Source organism: Rutilus rutilus, assembly GCF_951802725.1.
Source record: "Rutilus rutilus genome assembly, chromosome: 13".
NCBI classification, from domain to species: domain Eukaryota; kingdom Metazoa; phylum Chordata; class Actinopteri; order Cypriniformes; family Leuciscidae; genus Rutilus; species Rutilus rutilus.
Window position 1 is genome coordinate 17,324,502 of NC_140218.1, and position 27,794 is coordinate 17,352,295.

The window sequence follows — 27,794 nt, forward strand, 5'->3', positions numbered from 1 at the left end:
ATGTTATATTATATTGTGTTTTCTCCCAACACATTTGGTCCATTTCTCTCGGAATGAAGGATTTGTATGACACGCAGACATTACTTATCATCAGTATTATGCCGTGCATAACAACAAGGGAGAGAACGAAAGAGATAGAGAGGGAGGGAGCAAGAGAGCGCGAGAAAGAGGAAGAGAGAGAGAGACACTACACAACTATGTCGATGATCCCTACGAGTTAGGAACACGCAGAGCAGACGGCCACTTTACCACCTCCAATCACTAAAGAATTATCAACACTTCTGCTGTCATTTCGCGCCATTCAAATACTGGCGTCTCGACCGAAATTCACGCCCCGGGAAGATATCAGTTTTCAATGTCAAAGTAAAGGAGCATCGCTGATTCTGAAGATGGAGAAATGAACCACCGGTGACGCTTAAAGGTAAGTTCGCGCTGTCATATTTTGTCTCATGTTTCCGATCACGAGACGAGAGTTTGAAACGAGGCTTATTCGTGGTGGCTTACGCAAAGATGTGTTGACACCTGCCATTTTAAAACGAATCGTAAATAATGTGATTTAATTGTCGCTACGACTTTATATACAGCGTATATTATCGACAGACTCATAGTGCAAAATAGAAGATCTATACAATTTGTGAAATTGCTTTGTAAATATGAGATGATGTGCGCCACGTTCTCGGATATTGGCCCTCCAGCCGGCTTTGTAATCCTAGACAGTCTTGACAATTCATCACAGAGCTGCAGTGTGTGCTAAAGACACATGCACAGCATATATGATATTACATATTGATTAATATAAAATCTCATGTGAGGAACATCATGCCTCTGTTTATGATTACATGCATTTGAAATCTGCTCTAAGTTGATTTTTTATTTTTGCACATATAAATTAATATGCAAAAAATGAACTGTCTGTATGTACAAAATATTACTGTTTACTTTGACTGGATTGAGGACTGTAGTATGCACTGTTTTCTTTTCCTTAAGCAGGTCATTGGGTTCATACATACCACGTTACAGTGGTATTTAGCATATTGTATAAAAATATAATACGTTGTGTGAGAAGAGAAAAAGTATAAATATAATGCTAATTAAGACATTATAAACTTGTAGAACATGAGCCTCAAAAATAATATATTCTAAATAAGATTTGAGTCTCATATGCTGCATATTTAAATATTTTGTAATGCAGTATATTAATATTATTTCTTGAGGTATAGTGTTACAACAATTTGAGAAATTGAAGTTGTATTGATCATAGAAACAATTCTGTGCCATTACATTTTATCTATTTAAAATTATTCAGTTATTTGCTCTTTTACTTTCGCATTGGATTGCTACTAACCATGATGAAGTGATATTAAACATTATATACTATATTTTTTGTGGGCTTGTGCTACAAATTTACAAGTAAAGTGTCTTAATAATTATTTATTATGCAGCATATGTTACACGCTTTCTCTCTCTTCTCACTGAATATTAATGAAACGTCTTGAGGTCACTCCCTGCCTCTGTGCAACTGGTTCAGTGGGTTGTAACAGCTAGTAAACATTTCATGCATGTTTAGTTTTTTCTGACTTGATCTGTGTTAAAGTGCCTATCTGTGTTCAGCAGTAGATGAGTTTCCTGCATCATGCCGCCGGGGGTCTACGGCATGCAGGATGTGTGGGAGCTGGAGGGTCGGCAACAGGTCAACATGGAGTTCCTCCTCCCCACGGGGATCTACCTCAACTTTCCCGTAGCATGCAGTGACACCATTAGTGCAGTCAAGAAGGTGAGGAGACCTTCTGACCAAATGTAAACACTAAAAATGCAAGTTTGTAGACATGGAAGTAATAGAGCATGGGTAGCTGACAAATAACATGGACTTTTTATATTAACGTCAAGATTTCAGGCTAAAAAAGGACAAAAAATACATCACAAATGTGCTCCGTACAAGTCTTTCAATAGATTATTCATTTAAAAAAATCATAACATTCGCCCTAAAGCTCCTTGCAAGTTCATGAGAGACCTAGCCATGTCCAATTTATGAATGAATCTTTTCAATGAATCAGTTGATTCGGTTCACAAATTGATCTGAATGATTCGGTCATGAGGGTGAGTAAATGTTGAATAGACAACTTCTTTAATAAGAGGTCATAAAACTGCACCTGTAATAGTTCAAATAATCCATATTAATAAATAAATAAAAAGTAAAATGCTGTTTAAATACTTTTAGTTAGTTTTAGTGTAACATGTCACATTGCAGGACATTTCAAGAACACAAAAGTATTAGTTGGAACAAATGAGTTTGCACACAATAATATAATCAATATGCTTCGTAAAACATAAGTCACTATTGACAAGTTGAACACTTCTCTGCTTAACAAACTATTTCTGTGCTGGTTACTGCTGGTTTAGCTGTAGACCACTATAGGCATGATGTTCGCCATCCTAAAATGCATGTTTGTTCTTGTGAAGCTGGTTGACTAAGGAAGTCTTGCTGGTCAGGAAGCCTACCGGCATACACAGCATATGCTGCTATTAGATGCTCTGCAATAAAATGATATGAACCGACTGCAGTCAGACCCATTGAACACATTAAAGTCTTGATTTGTTTCTTAGATGGTGTGGAAGAATGCCAAGAACGAGCCTCTGTTCAGTGCCCTAAGTGATCCGGATGCCTACGTCTTTACCTGCATCAACATGACTGCAGAGCGGGAGGAGCTGGAAGACGAGCAGCGTCGCCTGTGTGACGTCCGGCCGTTCTTGCCAATTCTCAGGCTGGTGGCCCGGGAGGGAGACAGAGTCGAGAAGCTCATCACCACCCAGATCAGTCTGCTTATAGGGAAAGGTTTGTGTTACACTGTGTTGTCCTCATCTGATCTCATCTTTGACTTTACTCAGCACTGCAGCAGAATGATGTGGTTTTGGCAGCTGTCCAGCAATTAAGAAGAATTTGTGTTTCTTTAAACTTATGAGCATGACAGGCTTATTTGGAACGTCTGTTTTCTAAAGCTCTCCTGATTTCGATCATTTCCCTGTTTATATTTTCTTACCATGGGTGGTTTTGTTAATGATTTTAAGAATAAGGATGTGTCACACAGTCTGTCGTGTTTCCTTCTGCCTAATTCAACTAGCTACTACCAAGTGTTACATGAATTTGCTCAAAAATACCACAGAGTTTCATTGGACTCGGTGGCAACAAAATATGGGAAGTATTTTCTTCTCTCTTTTAAAAGTCGTTTTAAGCCCTTTTATTTTGCTTTGCTGAATACACATGATTATATGATTTTGGGGGTTTATTCTTTGCATTTAGCATGGTTCCTCCCTGCTGTTTTTTTCTACAGCACTTTCAGAGCAGATTTGCAGCCCTTTTTTTTTTTTTTTGTCACAGAGAGGTCTCACTCTATGGTAGTTTTATTATTTGTTGCAATTACTTTCGGTATTCAAAATCAAATGGTGTCCGCACAGTTTTAGCTTTCTGACTTTATTCTAACTAGCTAAAAACCTTGTCTCCACAGGTCATCATGAATTTGACTCCCAAAAGAACCACGAGGTGAATGAATTCCGAACAAAAATGAGGACGTTTTGTGAAGACCGTGCTCAGGTGCGCCAGATGTTGCCATGGTATCAGTGGATGGAGTACAACTTCCCATGTGACTTGGAGCCATGCTCTATAGTGGCACAATCTGGGAAATCACGCAGTGTTAAAAAGATCCTTGTCAATGTGAAGTTTGAGGGCAGTGAGGTGAGTGTAGTCATATTTTACATGGGGTTATATTCATATACAATTGTTTTATGCTACAATTTAACCTTTGGATAATTCATTTCTTCAGTATAATTCTCTTTCTGTTTGTGTTGATGATGTAAAATTGAGCATGTTATGTAGCCATTGAAAATTTAATCCTCACATGCAAAACATGCAAAAGTCTAATTTTAGACTGACATATTTTCTGCCTTTGATTTCGCAAATCGTAACAGTCAGGAGACATTTGACACGGTGATGATGTCACTGCAGCTTCTACAGGCACACATGGGTCTCACTGACCCAGTTTTCCAGAGTGAGGCCTTTGATAGTATTTATATGTGTTGTGTTGCCTGTCAATCCCCCACCCACTCAACGTGAATGTTATGTACCTATGATCTTTAACTTTGCAATGAGTCTGAACTGAAGCGTGCAAAAAAAAAAACTCCAGCAACACTTGTTTTTATAATCCATGGCTTGGATCAAAAGCCAGACTGTTTCGACATCGCATTTGCAGAGAAAAACAATTGCTTTATGAGTAATTAATCGCACTATTGTGAGTACACCTCACCCTATGCGCACCAATGATTATGAGGGAGTTTTCTTCGTTTTTACTATATCTAGAGCATGTTTTCTCCAACTTTTTTGAACCAAGGACCGCTTTCATAACACAAACTGTTCACAGACCCAAGAGAAGTCACTGTTACCATGGAAATGAGGATCATGGCAACCATGACCACCCACTCCCATCAAAACATATAGTCTCCCCACACTCTCAATCAACTTGGCAGTCCTGCATTCTCCGTTTTTTTTGTATATTAAAGGGATAGTTCACCTAAAATAAAAATTCTGCCATCATTTACTCACCCTCATGTTGATCCAAACCTGTATGAGTTTCTTTCTTCTGTTGAACACAAAAGAAGCTATTTTGAAGAATGTTGGTAAGCAGACAGTTGATGGACCCCATTGACTGCCAACTTGTTTGATTACCAACATTCTTTCAAATTGCTTATTTTGTGTTCAACAGAAGAAATAAACTCATACAGGTTTGGAACAACTTGTGGGAGAGTAAATTATTTTTCAGAATTTTCATTTTTGGGTGAACTATCTCTTTAATATACAAAAATGTCTACATTATTGTATTCATTTTTAAAATGATACATTACCGGTCAAAAGTTTGGGGTCTCTTATGCTCACCAAAGCGGCATTTATTTAATCAAAAATACAGTAAAAACAGTAATATTGCATTGCATTGCAAATTACGATTTAAAATATCTGTTTTCTGTTTTAATAGATTTTGAAATGTAATTTTATTTCTGTGTTGCAAAGCTACATTTTCAGCATCATTACTTTAGTATCACATGATCCTTCAGAAAAAATTCTAATATACTGATGTGCTATCATTAATAATAAACATAAAACATTAAGAATAAACATTTCCTATTATTATTATCAATGTTTAAAAAGAAAACTGTTGGGCTGTTAGATTTTAATATTATAGTCATAATGTATTGTCAATAGTTTAAGCATATTCTGTAGAATTTTTCTAATGGAAGAATGAATATGCAAAGAAAATGAATAGGCAAATTTCTTCTGGAATCCAGATTGCTGGAACGGACGCTCGCTTGAATCACTTTTCAAGGAGTTTTCTGAGAAACGCTGAACTTGAGTACATCTTCTAATTGAATGCATTTCATATTTTTAATTTGTAGGAGAGCTTCGTTCTCCAGCAAGATCCACATGACCTGCCGATGGTTCTGAAACGGAACGCCCTGAGAAAGAAGTCCACTGTGTTTCGATCGGCAAAGCAGGAGAAGCCAGAGGACTACACTCTTCAGGTTAACGGGAGATTGGAGTTCATTTATGGAACATATCCACTCTGCCAGTTTAAAGTAAGTCTTTGAAAATCAACATCTTCTCGACTTCACAGTTACATTGTCTTTAAAATTCGTATGAAAGCACTACACTTTCAGACTTCAGGGTAGGGTTGTTGCCATTCGTAACTTCTTACTTAAATTGGAATGTAAAGTCCACACTAGAGGCCTTTTAACTACTAGCTAGCTTGTAACTAACTCTGTACTTTTTATTCGGTTGCACAGTTTGTTCTTTAAGTCCCCCTGTAGTCAATAATTGTATCCCTTAAAACTAGAGCTGCACGATTCTGGTTAAAATGAGAATCACAATTTTTTTGCTTGGAATAAAGATCACGATTCTGAAAAGCTTTATTATTTTAAAGATCTTCTCTCTCTCTCTCTCTCTCTCTCTCTCTCTCTCTCTCTCTCTCTCTCTCTCTCTCTCTCTCTCTCTCTCTCTCTCTCTCTCTCTCTCTCTCTCTCTCTCTCTCTCTCTCTCTCTCTCTCTCTCTCTCTCTCTCTCTCTCTCCTCTCCCTCTCCCTCCCTCTCTATGTGTGCGCGCGCTTCGAGTGTATGTGGCTGGGGGCTGTGCGCACAGATAACGCGCAAGTCCCAGTTTTCGGCTCTTCTTCCGTGATTAAAATTGTTTGAATGTGTAAATTGGCAAGAACCGAATCTAGTGCGATCCTTTCCACCCCTAGCGCGTTATCTCGTTGAATAATATTGGCAGAATCGTAGAAATGCAGGATTAAGATTGCGTGGGGGGTTGAATCGAGATCACGATCTTTTAACGATTAATCGTGCAGCTCTACTTAAAACTCATTTTTGATCACCAAATTGACAAATTTAAAAGTTTTTTCCTTGAAAAAAAAAATGTATTCATGCCTTTAAATAGCTTGAATGTAACTACATTATTGATTCATTTAGTATACGCGGTTCTATGCAGATGCAAATTAGCCCCGCCTCCAGTCAATCACTCGAGCTCAGAGATCCACACATTGACGTGATTGGTTGCAAGGTAGTTTGTGACGTCAGAAACACCAGCATATTGTCATTTATATGTCTTAAAGCATAATAAAACACACCACAGACATATAAACAACATTAAAAGCTTGATTTTGATGACAGGGGGACTTTAAGGAAGAACATAGCAAGTAGGTTGTAAGCTCTCTGTAAAGTAATGCGTAGTCGCATAATATGGCGCTTACCCTCAATGATCCAAAAGCAGCCTTCAAATACGGTAACAGATGCTGTTTAAATGCTCTGAATTTATTTTTATTTTTCATTCTAACTTTTTTGCCTCATGTAACTGATGGGAAAAAAATATGTTGCCATTTAAAGACGAATCATGAATAACATAATAGGTATGTGATAGGGACCCAAGTGGTCACTAAGGAGAATCACACCATGATGTAAAAACGGAAGTGATTTTGTAGTCCAAAAAGGTGTTTATTAAAGCGGATGTGCAAAATGTGGAAAAAAAATATGGTTAAGAGAAATAAAACCAGGTTATCAATTAAAACAGTCTAAAAACTAGAACTGCTGTGTACTAAAACAATACAAACTCTCCTCTGCATCTGAGGACAGAGTTTTGGTGCGCTCAGACAACGCTTCAATAACCTAGTTTAATCTAATACTCTATTTAATCTCTAATACCATGATCCGTCCTTCAATCCTCCCTTCCACTAATGGTGGCTGACCCACTTGATAATTGGAACATACCATTTTCTTAAAATTAACCCTTGCCTCACCATATGATTAACAAATAGATACACAAGATGATTAAGAACAAGAGTTAAAATAAATAAATAAATACTATAAATAGGATGGATAAAACAAACATACATTTCCATAAATAGCTAAAATGAGCACTCCCATGTAGTTCGCGCTTTCTTTAAGGCCACGCCCACTCAGCTAAAACAAGAAATAAAACAGCAAACCCCACATAATTTATTATAAAATGCACAGGAACAGTAAGAACACAGTAAAACAGTGATGGAAGACACCTTCCAGGTATTTTTATATGTAAAGAACATTCAGAAACTGTATTTGAAATTAATAAGTATCAATCAATATACTGATACAAAAACATAAGAAATTACATTTATTTATTATGACTGATTTTATTTGACATGCTCAACACGGACCGGTTCGTGTTGAAGAGCAGTTAACAAAGTTATCTATTCACATAATGTTCTTTCTCTTAAATATAAGTCAGTGTAAATGTCAGCGTTATCTAAATGACTAAAGAATTGAAGTCTGTCGGGTAAAACAAGAGCTTATTGATGCAGTTCCGTCAGTCTGCTATTAAATTCTAACCGTTACTCCTGATAGGAGGCTTCCATAAATATCTAGTTATACGCTTAAACTAAGTTTAATGGTGCAACTCAAAAATATTTAGTAAGTAAGTTGCGTAAGTAGCAGCCGACCCCAGACGAGCACATACAACCCAGCTCTCACTGATGTCTGCTGATGTATATCTTGTCTCATTGTTTTGCGAGTTTTATTTAATTTTGCTGCAATGTAAAGAGGCCGTGATTTGAATTCATCGTAGAACTTCACGGCTCTGAAACAGTTGTTGATTTAGAAACTGCTTGTACCTGCAAAGATGAGTCATACATCTCTACCAGCCTTCAAAACATCAACTACGTTGAGGATAATGTGATTTAAGCTGCATTACGCTACCTAAATGAACAGGCCGCAGGATCTGACGATGATTAGTCGAGGAGTGCTGGATCTGGTCCAGTCTTTATAGTCTACATTTTGGAAAACAGGAACTGATAAAACCATCTGTACCTCGGCTGCCATTTCAGTCCCTTTCCATCTATCTATTTATATGCTTGCTCTACCTGATTCAGTTTTGGGGAGTTTTTGTCATTATTTTGATTGTGAAAGTGGAGAGATGACAAGAAATTATGGGAAGAAGATGGATTTAGGGCATGATTTGTACCTGTTTGTCCCATAACACAGCGCGTCTTGAGCAAATGAACTCATTTTTTTCTATATTTTATGGTCTCTCTCTCTTTTTTTTTTTTTCACACGCAGTATATTTTCACATGTTTGCATGGAGGTCTTACACCACATCTGACTGTGGTGCATCATTCAGCCATCATCAAGTACCAGGAGGAACAGGGTGGCCTCAATAATCAGGTGTCCAGAAGCCGTGCTCAGTCCAAACCGCCCCCGCTGCCTCTGAAAAGGGTGAGATGGCACTTTTACACCGGAACACGATCTGTTATTAACAGAGGAACTACTTGTCAGGTTTCTTCTTGTTAGCTTGTGTTGTAGACCTCAACCTCTGTGAACTCGGTTTGCAGTGCGACATGCTTGAAATCATTTACCCATGGTAAATTTTTGAACATCTGTGACCCCTTCATGGAAGTGCTTTGAATTAATGAGATGGAGCATAAATGTTTATCTGTCCTAGTTGTATAAGCTTCTGTAAAAAAAAAAAAAAAAAAAAAAAAAGTAAATAATTAAATTTATCAAAACTGAATATTTCATCAGCATGACAATAGCTCAGCTGCTTTTAAAACATTTTCACACTAATATGGCAATTCATAAGAAATTTAGATTTTGGCAAATTGTTATGAATTCATGCATTCATCTTTTCATATGATCTACTTAACGCCCCACTGACGATTAGATTTAGGTGTGGACCTTCATGTTTACGTTTTTTCAAAACTTTGTAAGTTTTCATACACGTTACATCATACATATTTGAAATGCCACCTCGTAAAATAGTTATTTTTCTTGTGAGTGCATGTTGACATTTTCAAACAATAAAGAGTGAAGGGTGACAAAATGCTTCATTGCTAATTTTTGTCCTGTTGTTTTGGGAACTATGATTCTTTGTAGTGAATTAGTTAATTTGGAGATTTAATTTAAATTGACTTTAAATGAAGTTGCCTTGCCTTGCCTTGCCTTGGTTGAAAAAATTAATTGTAGCCTGTATTATTCAAGTTACGTATTTATAAAAATATTGCCCCCTTAAATATCTTCAATATAGTCTACAATTTGTTAGCAGTTTGTAATTTTAAATTTGCTATCTACAGTTTCAAATCAATTTCCTCAACACTACTAAGTACGTTTGTCCTGTGGTTTGCCTGATGTATATGATATTCCGATATTAGATGAGAGAGTGATACTGAACCAAATTCACTGCTAGGTTTACATTCGCAACATTGGATTCATACACATGTTAGTTCCTCCTTCTTTTGGTTTTGTTTTCTCTGTAACTGTTAAGCATGCTGAAAGGCGTACACAGACGTTCCTCCCACACTAGATTTTTAGTTTGCAATAAAAATACGAAGAAATGACGAAAAAAAATTGTGTTTAAAATTAATTACTGTGCATATTATCTTCTCAACAGCAAAACACATCTTCGCTGTGGTCTATCCAGGAGCCTTTCTATATAATCCTTCTACAAGGTAGCCGAGTGAATGCGGATGAAGGCATGAAGGTAAAACTGCTTGTTTGTTTGTTTGTTTGTCTGCATTTGTATATTGTTTGTGGGATGCGCATTATGTTGTTTAGCATCTCAACTGTGGCAGGTAGTGAGGGGTGAAATCATGAACACTGTGGTCATGTGACCCTGACCACATATTTCCCATAATTCATCAGAAGCGGTTAAGTGAAACATCAAAACAGGAAGTGGGGAGTGACTATCTGGCTTTACGGCTCTCTCTCTTGGGCCTAGATTCTTAGAAAAGGCCAGCACTGTTGCTTATGTTCACCACTTGCATCTCCTTTTTACTTGTCTGAGAAGTCAACAGACATTGGACGGTTGTTTCTATTTTAAAATATTCATGAGAAAAGCATGTAGGCTGGTTAGTTTTTTTTTTTGTTTTTTTTTTAATCTAGCCTGAGGCACAATTATTGCAGTTGTGTACAATGTTAAATACATTTGCATGACAGGGCATTTTTCCATGTAAAAACCAGCATGTGCTGTAATTTGTTTTCAAAGAAAACTGTTTAATAAAGAAATTCTGGCTTTCATCAATGTAAGAATAAGTTCAGACTTTAGAATTGATGCGTATCAACATTTCTCTGCCGCTCATTGTGCTCTTTTTTTTCTTTTCAGTAGTTATTTTTTGCCAATTTTTGCTTGTCTCTTGCCAAAGAGCTCTGAATCGAGATTTGTTTTAGCACCTTTATAAGTTTTGTTCTCTGGCATATTCTCTGTTTCAGTCTTAAAGGAAGCATTCAGACATTTTATTTGTGCCCTGCTGTAGTAAGTGAAAACTGTGGTGGCTTTTAAACGCGGTTATGTTTAAAGGTTGTCACTTTTACTACCTATATTTCTTAGATAAAAAACAAAACAAAAACAAATGTAATTTCTGTCAATGGGAATGCCATTAAATAAAATGGTTGTAAAGGACAAAATAATCCATAAAACAGAAAAAATATATAAAACCGAACAATCAGTGACAGCTTGACGTGTGTGACAGCATTTATTATTAACTATGTAGTTGACAGTGTGATGATTTTTATTATTTTTTTTTTGGTTATTTGTTTACCCAACATCTATATTAAAAATATGATCATTTTGGATCAATTTAAGAGGGTTTTGAACTTGTTTTTTCAAACAAACAAACAAACAAACGAAACCACTGCCAGAGAAAACATATTCCTTATGTCAACTGAGCTGTGTAACAAGTTGCTCTCCCTAACTTGCTTTTCTTGCCCGACACTCATTTACTTCCTCATAACTCACTACATTCATTCATACATTCTTTCATTAAAAAAAACAACATTGAAAGGAAGTTCCCTTTCCTTAAAACTGTACTCTTTAAGGAGATTTGAGACTAATTTCCTGCTCTGCAATCATTATCTTTCTCTCAGCTGGTGGTTCAGGCTGGGCTCTACCACGGCAGTGAGCTCCTGTGCAAAGTGGTGACCAGTAATGAGGTCAGCGTTTGCTCTGATCCTGTATGGGACCAGAAATTAGTGTTCGACATCAACGTGAGTGACCTGCCTCGCATGAGCCGCCTCTGCTTTGCCCTCTATGGCGTCATCGAGAAGACCAAGAAGCGCCCTACCAAGAAGAAAAACAAAAGAGCGGTATGTTTCAGTTCATTTCAACAGAAAACGAGTCACTTAGCAACCAACAGGCTGACTGACGAGAGATGAGACACATAACAGATGCTATACTTGGAGTGTTTGACACGCATGGATGCCGAACACGTTCCCAGTGAATGTTGTTTCCAAGTCAATTGCACATACACATCATTGCTAGTATAATCAGCAGGATGCAATATTATTTAAACCCTTACGACAGGATGCTGTGGTCCATTTCATGCTTAATGTGAGTAACCCAAGTTAAACGTTAGGACAGAGCAGCTAGTTGATGTCAAATCAGAACTCATCAGCCCTTCTCTTCGTGGCCTGGTCTCTGAAAGATAGCGTGCATCGTCAAATGCAGGCGCAGTGTTGAAATTCCCAGGTGTCAAAGTGTGTGTGTGTGTGTTTGTGTGTATATGGTGGTGGGCTGCCGTGGCTCAACGCCAACGCATCCACTTCTGCTTTCAGTGTTACTTCTCTTTCAGCGAACTAGAGAAGTCGTCCACATGGGTTTAACACATGAAGAGAAAAAAAAGTCTCCTTCTGTTATTCTCGCATTGAACAAGTTCTGACGGAAACAAATGTTTGACCATCTTGAATTTGAAATGTGTTATGTTTGGCTGATGAATCTTATGGCTTAGAAATGTATGTATTAACAAATTATTTGTCTCTAGATTTTGACAAAATATTCACATGTACATGGGATAGGAGTATTTCATGAAATTCTATTTTTAATTATTCTACAATTTATTATGAATCATAAATTAATTTATACAAATTTATTATAAAAAACGTCTTCAGAATCACATTTAAGAGTGTATTTATATATCTGCTGTTACTATGTAGATTTAAGCCATATTGATTTCAATATTTAGATTCTTTTTACCTTATAATTATTTCTAGATTTTGACTGAATATTTACATGTAGATGTTGGATTTCAATAATAATCCTTATTTTAAAATATATTTGCTAAAGTTCAAACTTATCTACGTTATTTATAAATAATTTCTTCTGAATCATGTTTAAGATTTAAAAACGTGTATTCATATATACCGTCACTGTAGATTTAGGCAACATTGAATTGATACATTGATAATTGAATTGGAATTGAAACTTTTTTTTTCTTTTTTGTTAAATGTTGTTAAACTGGGCAGCTATTTGCAGCAAGCTGTTATTTATTTAACCATATTACTTTTACCTTTTATATTTGACTCAATTATTATTATTTTCTCAAATATATTGCATAGCATTATATTGGCTTAACAATTTCATGGTTTCTTAAGCTTTCACAAACCCCTTCTAAAAATACTTCAGTAAATGCAGAAATGTCCTTCTGCACAAGTAGCAGCACTGAACTTAAAAACTGTACTACTCTCACAGTCATACACAGGAAGTATTAGATTTGTGTTTTTGGTATATTGGTAATCACTGCTGTTGTTACTGGAATATTTGGTTAGTCAGTTAAATTTTCACCTCCCACGACAGAAACGTTAGTTTACTGCATTGTTTAGATGACAGTGTCACCTCTCCCACATGAAATGACTGTGGTGTTAAGTGCAATGCCAATATGGTTAATATATACCTACAAATGACTCTTTCCACAGGACTGCCCATTGGCCTGGGTTAACACGATGGTGTTTGACTACAAGGACCAGTTGAAGACTGGAGAATTTTCCCTGTCCACATGGCCGTCAGTCCCAGGTACATTAAAATGAACAGTACAGCTACTTTTTTTGGTTTGACCTTCAGTCACTGAGATATTTTAGGGATTCTGCAGTACAGAGTCACAGGAGTGATAATCTAGTATTGCTGAGAGTTGTGTCCAAGCCCCCTTATTTTGAATGAGTTATTTTTGATCTAGGGACCTCAGTGTAGGTCTAAACATGTCAATCACTTTTATTTTCAGATGATAAAGGTGATTTGTTGAATCCTATGGACACTGTGGAGAAAAATCCAAACACTGACAGCACGGCTGGTCTCCTGATTCGCTTTCCCAACATCAGACCACACCCCCTTTATTATCCTCCAATCGAAAAGGTGATTTTATTTATTTTTTGTGGTTCTCTTTAATATTTGTGTTCTTCTCATAATGTCTTATGATATATATGTACATTTATGAAAACAGTGTACAAATGCTCAGTCATTACCTTCCTATTATTTTCAGCTGAATGAACTGGGTCTGAATGGTGAAAAGGTTGTTGCTACAAAAGAAGAGGTGAGAAATAGCATTCATTGGTTTGTTAGAGGCGAATTATGCAGATCTATCATGAAAGGGAAATGGTTACTACATTAGGGCCTGTATGTCTACAACACTGTTAAGAGGAGTTGTGGTTTGCTGAAGCATTTAACTTTTTCCAATCATTTATTCATAGCGCTAGAGATGCTAAAACTACTTTAGTAGTCTTTAATCTCCAACGAAATTGACATTTCTTTCAGCACCTGAAACTGAGAGAGATTGTAGACAATAAAAACTACACAGAGTTCTTTGAGGATGAGAAGGAGCTTCTGTGGAAGTTACGAGGGGAAGTGAGGCAGCGATACCCTGAGAGCCTCTCCAAACTCCTCCTCATCACTAAGTGGAACAAACACGAGGACGTGGCTCAGGTAAGATGAACCACTGGTTCCTCGGGATATGATTATTTTCAGGCAGTAAAAAATCATATAAAAGGTGCCATATGTACGTTTTTATATGAATTTATTTTAGTCATTTTCTCATACAGGTTTCCAAAAAAAACAAAACAAAATAATTAATAATATAAATAAAGAAAAATATTGAATAATCAATCATTTATTTATAAAGCACAATAAAAACTGAATTTATCCTTTTATTTCATGTCATCATTGTTAAAAAGTTCATTTTTGAAAATAAAAAAGGAAAAGTACTTCCAAATTAAATTACATTACATTAAAAACAAATCTTAAATTCTTCTTTTTTTTTTTGTGAAATTCTTTCGATTTGCTGCCTCAGGATTATTCTAATTCTAATTCTATTAATGCTAATTCTTTACCACCACCCAAAATGCTTGTTTTTCTCAAACTTTATGGATTGAGAGGCTGTTGTACACTCACTCTGCATTTTTTTTTTTTTTCTCCAGATGGTTGGTTTGTTACGGAAATGGCAAGAATTGCCCGCTCTACATGCTCTAGAACTTCTAGACTACAGTTTCCCTGACCCTCATGTCCGCTCCTTCACTATCCGCTGCCTCAAGAACTTACGGTGAGTGGCACTGCCTCTCTAATCATCACCTTCTCTTGAGAGCTTTAAAAAAAAAGAGAGTATTTGCATACATGCTATCTAATTCTGGTTAATCTACATGTGACAACACCGGTTATGCCGGTATCACGCGGTTGGGGTTTGGAGTTTGGAGTTTTTGAATTCCAGTGCAACAATTTCTTGAATGTTGGGTTTATTATTCTTAAGGATTATGTTTGCATTATCTATTAGCATTGGGTTGAAATCCACAATATTGCCAAATAGGTGCTTTTACATTTCACCTTGAAACCAAATCTTCCGCCATTGTCTTGTCAGTCAGCTGGCCTCACTCTCGTCACATGATAAATGAAATCTTACTCCTGCTGCTGATCTCTGCTGCGACTCTCGTTCGGCTCATGCTGAATTGAGCAGACACGTTAAGTTTTTAATTGCAGTGTCTGTTCTCTAACAGCTAATTTATTTATATACTATAAAAAATCTAAACGAGGGTGGGGGGGGGGCGGTGCCGCGTGGGCAAGTGATGTAATCGTTGTGCGGCTGAACAGTGTAGCAACGTTATCACCGACTATCGCTGCCAAGCCTATCTTGCAGGTGTAAATATTGCAACATTGTGTTGATAATTTTAATAATTAATTTTATTAGTAATATACTAAGCCATAAAAAAAACGTCCTCTCACTTTCAACAGATTTTTTCCAGCAAATTTCTTAACATGTAATTATATGTATGAACACAAAAAAAGATGAGACATAAACTGAACAAATTTCAGACATTTAACCAACAGAAAATGAATAATGAGTCCCTGAACAGAGCGGGGGCCAATATCAAAAGTAGCAGTCAGTATGTGGTGTGTCCACCAACTGCTTTAAGTACTACAGTGCATCTCATCCTCATGGACTGCACCAGACCTGCCAGTTCTTGCTGTGAGATGTTATTCCACTCTTCCACCATGGCAAGTTCTGAGGGGACATGTGGGCTGCATCCGAAGGCGAAAAACAGTATGTCACAAAAGAAGTATGTCAGAATTCAAAGTACTCATAAAAGAGTAGGCAAAAAGTACCCAGATGACCTACTACTGAAGTGTGCATATGATGGACATTTTACTATCCCATGAGGCCACGGGTGAGGATTTGTGAATAACAGTGAAGCAACGTAACTGACGCTGTAGGTCACGTAACATGGGTATGAGTATGCGATTTCAGACACAGCCGTGGTTTGGCACTGCAAGGGTGATCCTGTCTCCATTGTCTTTAGGTGACATTGCCATTTATTGCCCTCTTCACCTCTGCAGTCCTCATGTCTCCCTACAGCAGGACTATAGCATGTTCACTCAGGCATCTGTATTCTGCTGGTTTTCAGAATCAGAATAAGGGTCTCTTTAGTGTCCTAAGTCATTGGAACTGTGACATTAATTCGACCTGTAAACTGTTAGTGTCTAAAGGACTGTTCCACAGGTGCATGTGCAAAAACTGTTTATGGTTCATTGAACAAGCATGAAAATCATTCTTTAAAGGGATAGTTTACCCAAAAATGAAAATTCTGTCATCATTTACTCACCCTCAAGTTGTTCCAAACCTGTATGAATTTCTTTCTTCTGTTGAACACAAAAGAAGATATTCTGATGAATGTCAGGAAACCAAGCAGTTGATGGACCCCACTGACTTCCATAGTATTTTTATTTATTTTTTCTACTATGGAAGTCAATAGGGACCAGAAACTGTTTAGTTACCAATCTTATTCAAAATATCTTCTTTTGTGTTTAACTGAGGAAAGAAATTCATACAGGTTTGGAACAACTTGAGGGTCAGTAAATGATGACAGAATTTTCATTTTTGGGTGAACTATCCCTTTAAACCCTTTCCAATATAGATCTGTAAAGCTTACTTGGATTTGACAAAAGTATCTTTAAAATACAGTATCCTGAAAAAGGGGTGTTTCTTTTTTTCAGAGTTTATTTACTGTTGTCTTGTGAATTGAGCCGTGTCTTAATTTGATAGTTAGGAGTTAAAGTGATTTATTTTCAGATTGTTAAAAATGGCTTAAATTTCAAATAAAATGTAATTACATCTCATGTGTGTTTTTTTTCTCAACAGTGATGATGAACTCTTTCAGTACCTCTTGCAACTGGTTCAGGTTCTGAAGTATGAATCCTACCTGGATTGCGACTTGACCCGTTTCTTGCTGGAGAGAGCCCTGGCCAACAAGAGAATAGGTCACTTCTTGTTTTGGCACCTCAGGTATAAATCCACCTTCTTATAGTGCTCTACAGCAATGCGCCCCCATTCCTTTCTGTGTAATTTAGGCTTTGTTTTTGCTTCCTCTAAAGGTCAGAAATGCATGTGCCCTCAGTCAGCTTGAGATTTGGACTTATTCTGGAGGCATACTGTCGCGGGTGCATCTATCACATTAAGATCTTGATGAAGCAGGTTTGTTGCACTAATTCCTGATATGAAAAGCGAATTAATTTCTCTAGCGCACGTGCTGTGACCAGATGTAAACTAAAACTTTTTATTCTCAGGGCCATTTTTGACACTTGGGGCCCAAACTTAGCACTTGACTTGTTTTCTCAGTTACTCATTCTGGTAATTGTCACTTTGTGTTGTGCCTTTTCTTGTAATAAAGAGCTCATGTTCTTTCAAGCACATAAATATACATGTATAAAAATAGTAAGGGGTGCTGGAATACGTTTTTCTTTGCAGCAGCAGAATATTTCTTATTTGAATGTTTAATAATAGCCAAACCACTGGAAGGAAGGGGAACTGCACTATGCTGCTCAAAGTTTGCAGCTGTTTTTTTTTTTTTTTTACATGCCTACTCAAATATTGATTATCACACTTCTGTTAAATAACAGATGCATTAATTCAGTCATGGATGTTCATATGGATTTGCGTAGTATATACTTATTGTCTACTCCTTCTCCTATAGAACGAGGCTCTGAATAAGATGAAGGCTCTCAATGACTTTGTGAAATCAGGCAGTCAGAAAGCGACCAGGGTACAGACTACAGAGGACATGAAAGTGTGCATCAAACAGGACACGTACATGGAAGCGCTCTCTGAGGTCGTTTGCCCTCTCAACCCAGGCATCATGCTGTGTGAACTCTGGTACCATTCACGTTATTCTCCATAAATATGTTGCATGTTAATAATGAAAATTTATAGTCTAAGTCACTGCAATGAAGATATGATATGATATGATATGATACTGGTATCTATAGTTATAAAATCAAATTTTAACCCTTGTGCATCAATTAAAAAAAGTTACTCATAGGTCCAAAGAGGACAAAAATGTCCATGTCAAAAAACTGTGAATTGAAGCTTGGGAGCACAGACTTAACTTTGGTATCATTTTAAAGAATACCCTTGGCAGATTATTGCTGAAGTTAAATTTTTTTTATAAGTAAATCCCAAAAAAAGTTATATAGGTTTAAGTTTATGAAAATTATTTATGAATATTATTTTATATAAAATATATATTTTATGAAACAAGTTGAACTCTAAAACGGCTAGAAAATCAAAGCCATGAATCTAAATAAGTACCAAACTTTCCCCATTGGATGCCAGCAAAACTCCACTGGTGCACACAGTGATTGGCTTTGTTATTTGCAGTTGAGTTTTTCTCTCTCAATACTACAAACACACACATGCACACAAACACTTTTTTTTTTAATAACACACATACCAACCACACTCTGACATCCATACCAACACACGCACACAATTATCATTGCATAATTTATCCAACTGGCTCTATAATAGCTCAAAATTCATGCAGTTAACATTAACAAAAAAACAACTTACTCATAGGTCCAAAAGGGACAAAAATGTCCAAGTCAAAAAAACTCTCATAAAAATGTTATGCTTGGGAGCAAATACTTAAGTTTGGTCTCATTTTAAAGAAGACCCTTGGCAGATTGTTGTTGAAGTGAAAAAAGTGCAAAAAATTTTTTTTTACAGAAGTTTAAGTTTATGAAAAATATTTATGAACATTATAATCAATATTTTATATAAAATATAAATAAGTATTTTGTGTAACTAGTGCAACATTTTTTTTTTTTCAAATGAAATGGGGGTGAAATAGTAAAATTACAATAAAAATAGACACCTGTTATCGTTCCATAATTTATCCAATTGGCTCTATAATATGCCGAAGCAGAAAACAGGAATAAAGCGAGTATTTGCTTTATAGGCAAAATGGCACCATCTGATAATTTTTTTAAAAAATGTCAATTTTGAAGCCTTGCCAACAGAATGAAAGCCTCTTTAAAAAGATTGCATCATTTTATAGTTAAATGGTACAGGGATTAAAAAATGCAGTTTTAATGGGTTTCAATGGGGCCATTTTTGTCCAAAAGGTCCTGAGAGGAAGTATTTTGTGTAACTAGTGCAAAATAGATTTTTTAAAGGAAATGGTGATGAAATAGTAAAATTCCAATAAAAATACACACCCGTGCCAAATTTTATGCAGTTAGCATTAACACAGGCAAAGTGATCAAAAAAACAAAACTGAAAAGGACAAAAATGTCCTTAAGAATGCACAAGGGTTAAATTGATTATCATCATATTATTATCAACATATTATTGTTACTGGGTTGTCTTAAGATATTTTTAGAGGTTGTTGTGTCAGGTCTTGTAAATAAATTATAGTTCTCTGGTTAAAGGGATAGTTCACCCAAAAACAAAATTCTGTCATCATTTACTCACACTCATATTGTTCTAAACCTGAGAGTTTCTGTTGTACACAATAGAAGATATTTTGAAGAAGACTAGTTTCTGATCCCCGTTTTCAAAGACAATGGCAACCAGCAACTGTTTGGTTACCAACATTCTTTAAAATATTTCCTTTTGTGTTCAGCAGAAGAAAGAAACTTATACAAGTTTAGAACAATTAGGGTGAGTAAACGATGACAGATTACAGTGAACTATCACTTTAACATGCCACAGATGGCATGTGATTTAGCTGCGTAGATTTAATGATAACGCTCTTTCCAGGTAATCTCGCATGCATTTTTAAGATTTTATAGTTTGTTTCAGGTTTCTAAGCTGTAACTGAATCTGCGACATGATGTAATATTACTGATCATTTCAATCATTTTAATTCAGTTATGCAACTAAATGATCATATGCGTAACCGTTGCATACAAGTCACGTACAAACAGTTACCAGAAAGCGAAGAGCCTATTTTGCAACCATGTGTGAATGTGTGCTGTTTCTTGATGCTAATCTTTTTTTTGTTTCAGCGCTGACAAGTGTAAATTCATGGACTCAAAGATGAAACCGCTTTGGCTGATGTACAAGGACAAATATGAAACTGTGGGCATTATCTTCAAGAATGGAGACGGTATGGATATAGAGCCGTGCTGCCTAATTTTATGCTTGCTTTCAAAGCACATACATCATTTAAAAAAATTCTTCTCGTTTTTGTTTTTGTAAATTAGTGATTGAAAAACACTTTGACCCTCTGTTTTTTAGATCTGAGGCAGGATATGCTAACCCTTCAGATGATTCAGCTGATGGATGTTCTATGGAAAACAGAAGGTCTTGACCTCAGGTTTGTTTAGTTAACTTTGTTTTAACTTCGTCAAGCTGATAAATTTGCATAAAATTGAGTGTTATACAATGTATAAGCACTTGCAAAATATTTATTTCTAAATAAAATATTTAAAATATTATATATAGATATGTATGTATATATCATTTTTAGACTTTGACACCTTTTAGGCACTACACTGCATTACAATAAATACTTTCCATTAATGTTCATTTATTGGGTCTCAGAATGCTGCCTTACGGATGCCTGTCAACCGGGAATAAAACGGGTCTCATCGAGGTGGTGAAAAACTCGGACACTATTGCAAACATCCAGAGAAACAACAGCAACAGTGCAGCCACTGCTGCCTTCAATAAAGACGCTCTTCTCAACTGGCTCAAATCGAAGAACCCAGGGTGAGCAGCAAACCCTCTAACCTTACACCGTCCCACAGCCCGCGTGGTGTGATCGCTGCAACTATGCGTATCGTAGTGACCAGTTTTGCATAATTTGTGGAATTCGCAGGAGCCGTGCATGCCGTTTTCTATTCTCAAACCTCACTTAGAAGGTTAAACCTCTCTTGGCTCATTTGACCTTTTGGTTTCTATGAACATCAAATGCAGTTTGGTTGCAGAAGGTGCCGCATTGGAGTAAATTTACTGTGCATTCTGTTTCTACTGCAGGTGTTTTCCACCAAAGTGGCTTGATGTGCATATTGTTTTGTGATAATAACAGCTAAGAATACAAGCTAAGCACTAAGATAAAACCACAAAGCTTGTTGCATTGTGTAACAGTCTCATTTTGCAAGTTGTATATCTTGTAAGAATGTGGAAAAAAATGACATTTTCTGGAATGCTCTGGTTTAGAGAAGTCTGAGTGTTGGGGGTCTTTTTGGGGTCAAACTAACCTTTGGCATCAGCACTTATTTATACAGTGTACTTGCGGACATGACTGACTTTACATAATTTCTGTGATGTTTTAATATTTAGGCAACTAACAAAGCTACTGTTGGTAAGTGGCTAACCAAAAAAAAAAAAAAACAGCAACTCACTATGATGCATGCATGATTTTTTTTTCTGAAGTATCCTGTTTATACATGACCTTTTGAACTCCTGAAACTAGAGTGCGATAGACTATAGAAACAGATATATGCCCTGTGGACATATCCAGTTCTGTTTGCTGGTTGTCCTCTTACTGTAAATGTACAGTAAGTATATAAATAATTATTTACATCAGAGTATGGGACATTTTTGTTTTTAAGAAACGAAGCGAGACATAAGGAATAAAATGCATTATTTGATGAGCTTGAACTATTTACTGTATCTATGTCTAGGGTACAAATGTAACCCTAGACACCCTGTAAATGTTTTTTTCTTTTTTTCTTGCACATTTTTTATTTAAATTTATTGCATGATTTTCTTATAATTTCATGACTACAGTAAAACCACAGGTCATTGTGTTACTTGCATAGTAATGCACAAGATGTGAGTTTTTGATAGCTTGACGAGGAACTTTATTTACTTTTATCAAAGTAATGGTTATCAAAGGCCGTTGCGTGACTTTTTACTGATATGAGAAGGTCATGAAAGTCTTACTAGTATGTCTTATGGAATCTGAGCTGATGTGGAAAAATGGCTCAACAGGAAGACACGTTACATATTCACCCAGCATATTAACGTTGAATGTCTTGATTGAGTCATAAAGTGACAGAAATTTATCTGACAGAAACAAGGCTGAAAATGTTTAACACCGTGCTAAAGACTTCTGTGAGTGTGTGTGTGTGTGTGAGGATAGATAGATAGATAGATAGATAGATAGATAGATAGATAGATAGATAGATAGATAGATAGATATACATACAACAAATACATTTATTTTTATAATGCATTTTTATAAATTATTACATTTATTTTACATACATTTATGTTAGTTGATAGTGAGTTGCATAGGAGTTGCTTTGATATTGAAGTTTTTAATTATGTATGTTTGCATGCATGTATGTTTAGGGGTAGGGGGTTATGGGATAGAATATAGTTTGTACAGTATATAAATAATATCTATGGAAAACAAACCCAATGTGTGTGTGTTAATTGGTTACCAAACAGGAAGGAAGCAGGAATGAGAATGGGTTATGAATTAAAATATTATTATCTGTATTTTTTTCAGGGATAAACTGGATCAAGCCATTGAGGAATTCACCCTCTCCTGCGCAGGCTACTGTGTAGCCACATATGTTCTGGGAATTGGGGACCGTCACAGTGACAATATCATGATCAGGGAAACGGGTCAGGTAAGAGATGGGCGTATCGATATAAAGTTAATTTTATTGTAAAAAATTATTTTATTGTTTAAACAAGATATTGTTTAATTTTTTTAATTTAATGTGTACAATATGCATTAAATTGGACCTTAGTGAATAATTGTGTAGTAGAACTATTTTCCTGCTCATCTGAAAACACGCATAAATCATACACTGTCCGACTCCGAATAAAAAGGTCGCATTTTATGGGTCCAACAGCCTGTCACTGGCAGTCCCTTACGAAAATGAACCATTACTATAGTGACCATAGTTCAACTAGGCCTATAATATTTTGTAGATTTCCATGGTTACCACTACAAGTAAACATTTTAACCATGTGTAAACAAAAATATAATCTAATAAATTCCAATAAAGGCATATTAAATGTTAAAATGCCTTTCAACTATAATGTTAAGTGGGTATCATTACTCATTTTACTCTTAGTAATTCAATAATTTAAGAAATGTTTACATTTTAAAGTTCAGTTTAGAGGTATCGGTATCGGCGATACTGGCCTTGAAAGTATGGGTATCGTAACGAAAGTGGTATCACCCATCCCTACTCACGAGTGCTGTGTAATCATAAATTATATCACAAGATGGCACCAGCCATCCATATGAGTGCCTTAACATGGGTTGCACTTTTCATTCTATTTCACGTAATCAAGGGTTGCTGCAATTTTATAATAGTCTTTTCGTTTTGAATAAATCATTTTGTAAGTTATGAATGATATTTTCTCTGTATTGTTTGCAGTTATTCCACATAGATTTTGGGCACTTTTTGGGGAACTTCAAGAGCAAATTCGGGATCAACAGGGAACGTGTGCCTTTCATTCTGACATATGACTTTGTCCATGTAATTCAGGAGGGACGGACCAACAACAGCGAGAAATTTGAACGGTCAGTGCATATGTTTTATAAACAACTCAAAAATAATATATAAATAATAATGTCTTAATTCTCAAAATGTATTCCACAAAGCTAGTTTGCTTATTCTGAGTTTCATTTAGTGTTTCTTCCATTCTAAACTTGTATAGTATAGTATAGCATAGTATAGTATAGTATAGTATATTAGTATAGTATTTATCAAATGTTCAACACGGTGTAAAACCTTGACACAAAAATAAGCTTTCAGACAGCTCCCCCCCCCCCCCTTTTTGTTTTTTTTAACAGAAAATTGCTTATATTGTTAGCTGCTTATAACCTTGAGGCAGATTACATATATATGTAACCTGATGATAATAAATAGAAGGGTTTGTTGGAAAAGAGAATATGTAAAATTCAGAACTGAAAAAGAAAAGTGTTCATGTGTGCTTCTCTTTGCCAGGTTTCGTGAGTGCTGCGAACAAGCCTATAAGATTCTTTGCCGAAATGGGACTCTTTTTGTGAATCTTTTTACCTTGATGAAAGCTGCAGGACTTCCTGAACTCAGTTCTTCCAAAGACATCCAGTATCTAAAGGTAAGAATTACCTCAGGACAGACGGTTTATTATTTATTACTCGTGAGATTGCTGATATTTTGCCGTTTCTCTTGTGCTTTACAAGCATGAAATATCAAATCTAAAGGGAGGACAACTAGGGGACAATTTTATATATCAGATTTGTTATTAGAATAAGACTGAAACAAATTTATTATCGACACCCAAACAAACACACCCTTTTTTTTTTTTTTTTGCTTTGCCCCCAAAATAATGAACATGCTATGCTGCACATCATCAGCTGGTTCATCATCGCTCCTCCTCCATTATGAGCGTATACTATTGCTGATTTGCTACAACTTGTTTTCTTTTAATTAGGACAGGTTTTATACTTAATTTTGCAACTGATTGATCATAGGCCTCATTGATCAGAGCTTATGAAAAAATTCACTCAAGCCAGTTCACCTAAAAATAAGCTCAGATCAATGAGACCCTAAGATCAATCAGTGCCAAAAATAAATAATCATCTGTGTTGATAAAAAGATTGAATCCAATATTTAGCTATTGCATAAATTGCAATTTGTTTTGCAATTGGGTTGTTATTACATAGCATAAGGAGAGATTTATAAGCAATTGTCTGAGCGGGAACACCACAAGTGTAGTAACAAGACACACACAATAAAAGCACAAACATTTTTGAGGGGGAAGTTATACCCTGTGTGAGCAAAGTCAGTAAGTTTTTAGTCTCGCGTAGCCAAACCTTCAGACTGACGACAGAAGTTCTAGGGCCTGATGTATAAACAAAATGTATGCACAAAATGAGCCTAGAAATGTGTATGCAATTTTCCATGCACATATCGGGATTTATAAAAGATAAACTAGGCGTATATGTACTCACCGAATGGACGCGCATGCACTCTTTTACTGGAGTGAGCGGAATAAAGACAAATCTGATATAGCCTACACATATGCCACTCTCATTAATGGAGTCAAGCACTGAAATTTTTTAAAATCATTATCCAGAAGTTACAACATTTTTTATATTAATTTAAATAGACTTATTTGTAGTGGATGCGCTGCTTTTGAAAAAAAAATTCCTGTGGCATGATTAATGTTTTAACTTAGCGAGGATTGCTTGACGCATGATAATTGAATAAATTGTTCTAAATAGCAGAACTAATGTTCTGAGAAAATATTTTCACACTAATAATGATCAATGATGCGTACTTGACTCCGTATAAGCTGATGGCTTAGCAACATAGACGGTATAATGACCGACACCGAAGGACTCACTCGGTGATGGAATGGCCCATTGGCCGGTTTGAATAAGTTCGATGACACAGGACACATGTACAACCTCTGCTGTTGGTGTCGTGCACAGACAGACAGTAGCCTAATGATAACCATTTTCATGGTCTTCCCAATAATATAAAAAAAGTCCCATTGTATTCAAAAGTTCGAATTTGAAGAAATTTTTTTTATGCTGTGTCAGACAATAATTTACATTGTTTCCTTTAAAAATACATAAACATCCTAAAATATATGTTTACCTTATAGGCAAAATTGCATAAATCTGATGTGCTTAAAGCAATTAAAAATACTATTTGGCCAGTGAGATTAACTCGTCCCTGAAAACTTTCTCTGAAATGTATTTTATATGATTTTGATAGTTTTTTCTAAAACAAGGCAAGGATAGGCAACTGAATGATTTTAGCAATGTAATGTGACGGCACATCCATATCTCATTTTTCCCTAATGTCTTGTACCGTTAAACATGGTATCACTTGGATGGGAATATGCATGGAAATAATATGCTAATTATGTTACGCATAGAAAAAATAGGTGTTGTAAGCTCCCTATATGGCTATTTTGAGGAGGAGACAGGGTTGATCTTCTGCTGACTGGGTTTTATAAAGGTTCTGCCATACACATGGTTTTATAAATCTGAAAACTTTTGTGCGTATGCAAAATCTAACTTTAGGATGAAATCTACGGAAAGTTTTATACATGAGGAATGATGAATATAACCAGGCAGATTCAGAATATGTTCAGCACTGGTGAAATTCCACCTTCATTGTATCTTTGTTCTTACAGGACTCTTTGGCACTGGGGAAATCTGAGGAGGAAGCACTGAAGAACTTTAAAGTGAAATTTAATGAAGCTCTGAGAGAGAGCTGGAAGACCAAGGTGAACTGGATGATGCACACTTTTGCCAAAGATAACAGATAAACAGCGCTCGATCGCAAACCGCTACGGGAGATCGACCGAACCCCTCTTGATGCTGAGTTTTGATTTAAACCAATGCAGCTTTGAACATAATATATGTTGCACTGCTGTCTGGCATTTATTGCATTATACTGCCGTGCAAAAGCAAAATGCAGTTGAGTTATGACCGATATATGACCAGATTCTGTTCAAAATACAGAAATTGAGTAAAACAAAAAACAAAAAAAAGGTCCTGCGTTTTTCTTTTGCAGGGAAGTACATACATCAGCAGCTGTTTAGCGAATGTTTACATCTGTGACGTAATAGTAAATGATGCTATACATCTGTTTTATTGAGACCAACTGCTTGAAATGAGATTAATTTCAGATACACGTGGTATTTGCAACACAATGCACTGGGAATTGAAGCTACTAATTTAACAAACTATTGGCGTGCCACTAATTTACCTTGCATCTCTGGTTTGTTTCTGTCACACTTGTGTTACCTGCACAAAGAGCAAGCGAGATTAATGTATTTATAATTTCTTACTGTACAGCTTAAAATAAGCGAGTTGTTCAGAAGAAGAAAGCACTTAGTGTTTTCATATCGTTTACATTTTCGTTTCAGGATTTTCGTTTCTCTGTTTACATGAACGTGTTTGGTTGTACATATTCTTTTTGTGTATCATTTGTATATTTACATTCCTTAAAACAGTATTTTTTCATTTGAATTATTTGTATAATAGGGAAATTGTTCATGAGGAAAGCCTTTGTATAGTGGTGTACATGAGAAGACATTTTGTATGTCAGTGTAGAAATGAGCCTTAAATATTTTGTATTTGTGGGGTATTCTGTGCCTTTGGGATGAGACACAAGCCATCTTAAAGACGTGTCCAAAGAGTGTGCTTTTTGTTCAGTGAAATGTATGCATTGTACTACTGTACTATAAATCAGGGCAAAAGTGGAATATTGTTGCTCTATAGAAAATTACGCCTGGTAATTGCGTGCCTATTTTGAATAGAGAGTCAGTCAAGCTTGTGTTTTCTCTTCCGGTTCAAGCTTCATCAGTTCCAGAATGCATTACCACAGTATTCTGAATCTACTGCTATCCGGTTTTTCTCATCACATGCATAAATGTTGTTTATTTTGAATCTTTAAATGTCCTCTACAATGTGAATTTTTAAAGAAGAGATAAAAAGTCAAATCCATCTAATCTTTATATATATATATATATATATATATATATATATATATATATATATATATATATATAGAAGTCCTATAAACACCCACTGCATACACTTATAATAATGGAAGGAAGATTAGTGGACTGAAAAAGAACTTCAACATAGAATGAATCCATGAATGAATTTTAGTATTTGTAAAGGTATTGATTATCATCTATCGGACTACTAACTGAGTACCTTTCATGCTATGGTCTTGTCCAAATCAACATTATTTTGTTTTTGATTATGTACCGTGATCTTT

At 35.9% G+C, this 27,794-nt stretch overlaps 1 protein-coding gene across 2 annotated transcripts; it reads left to right on the forward strand.

Moving 5' to 3' along the window:
- Positions 1 to 136: 136 nt before the first annotated feature.
- Positions 137 to 27,296, forward strand: pik3cd (phosphatidylinositol-4,5-bisphosphate 3-kinase, catalytic subunit delta). Of its 2 annotated transcripts, none has more exons than XM_084427430.1 (23): positions 137 to 421; positions 1,612 to 1,774; positions 2,605 to 2,833; positions 3,504 to 3,730; positions 5,440 to 5,619; positions 8,627 to 8,782; positions 9,954 to 10,043; positions 11,426 to 11,644; positions 13,250 to 13,346; positions 13,552 to 13,682; positions 13,810 to 13,860; positions 14,082 to 14,249; positions 14,741 to 14,862; positions 16,951 to 17,094; positions 17,184 to 17,283; positions 17,783 to 17,961; positions 20,097 to 20,197; positions 20,329 to 20,407; positions 20,635 to 20,802; positions 22,553 to 22,676; positions 23,439 to 23,584; positions 24,012 to 24,144; positions 26,197 to 27,296. In XM_084427430.1, exons 2-23 carry the CDS (start codon positions 1,634 to 1,636, stop codon positions 26,329 to 26,331), a joined length of 3,120 nt encoding a protein of 1,039 aa, XP_084283556.1. In that variant the 5' UTR covers positions 137 to 421; positions 1,612 to 1,633; the 3' UTR covers positions 26,332 to 27,296. The 2 variants fall into 2 exon arrangements, with proteins under 2 accessions (XP_084283556.1, XP_084283557.1); XM_084427431.1 differs by having other exon boundaries at positions 1,615 to 1,774.
- Positions 27,297 to 27,794: the final 498 nt, after the last annotated feature.

Coding starts and splice junctions, on each gene's coding strand:
- pik3cd (XM_084427430.1), top strand. CDS start 1,634: ATGCCGCCGGGGGTCTACGGCATGCAGGATGTGTGGGAGCTGGAGGGT. Junction 13,683..13,809: donor ATTATCCTCCAATCGAAAAG/GTGATTTTATTT, acceptor TATTATTTTCAG/CTGAATGAACTGGGTCTGAA. Junction 20,803..22,552: donor CTCAAATCGAAGAACCCAGG/GTGAGCAGCAAA, acceptor TATTTTTTTCAG/GGATAAACTGGATCAAGCCA.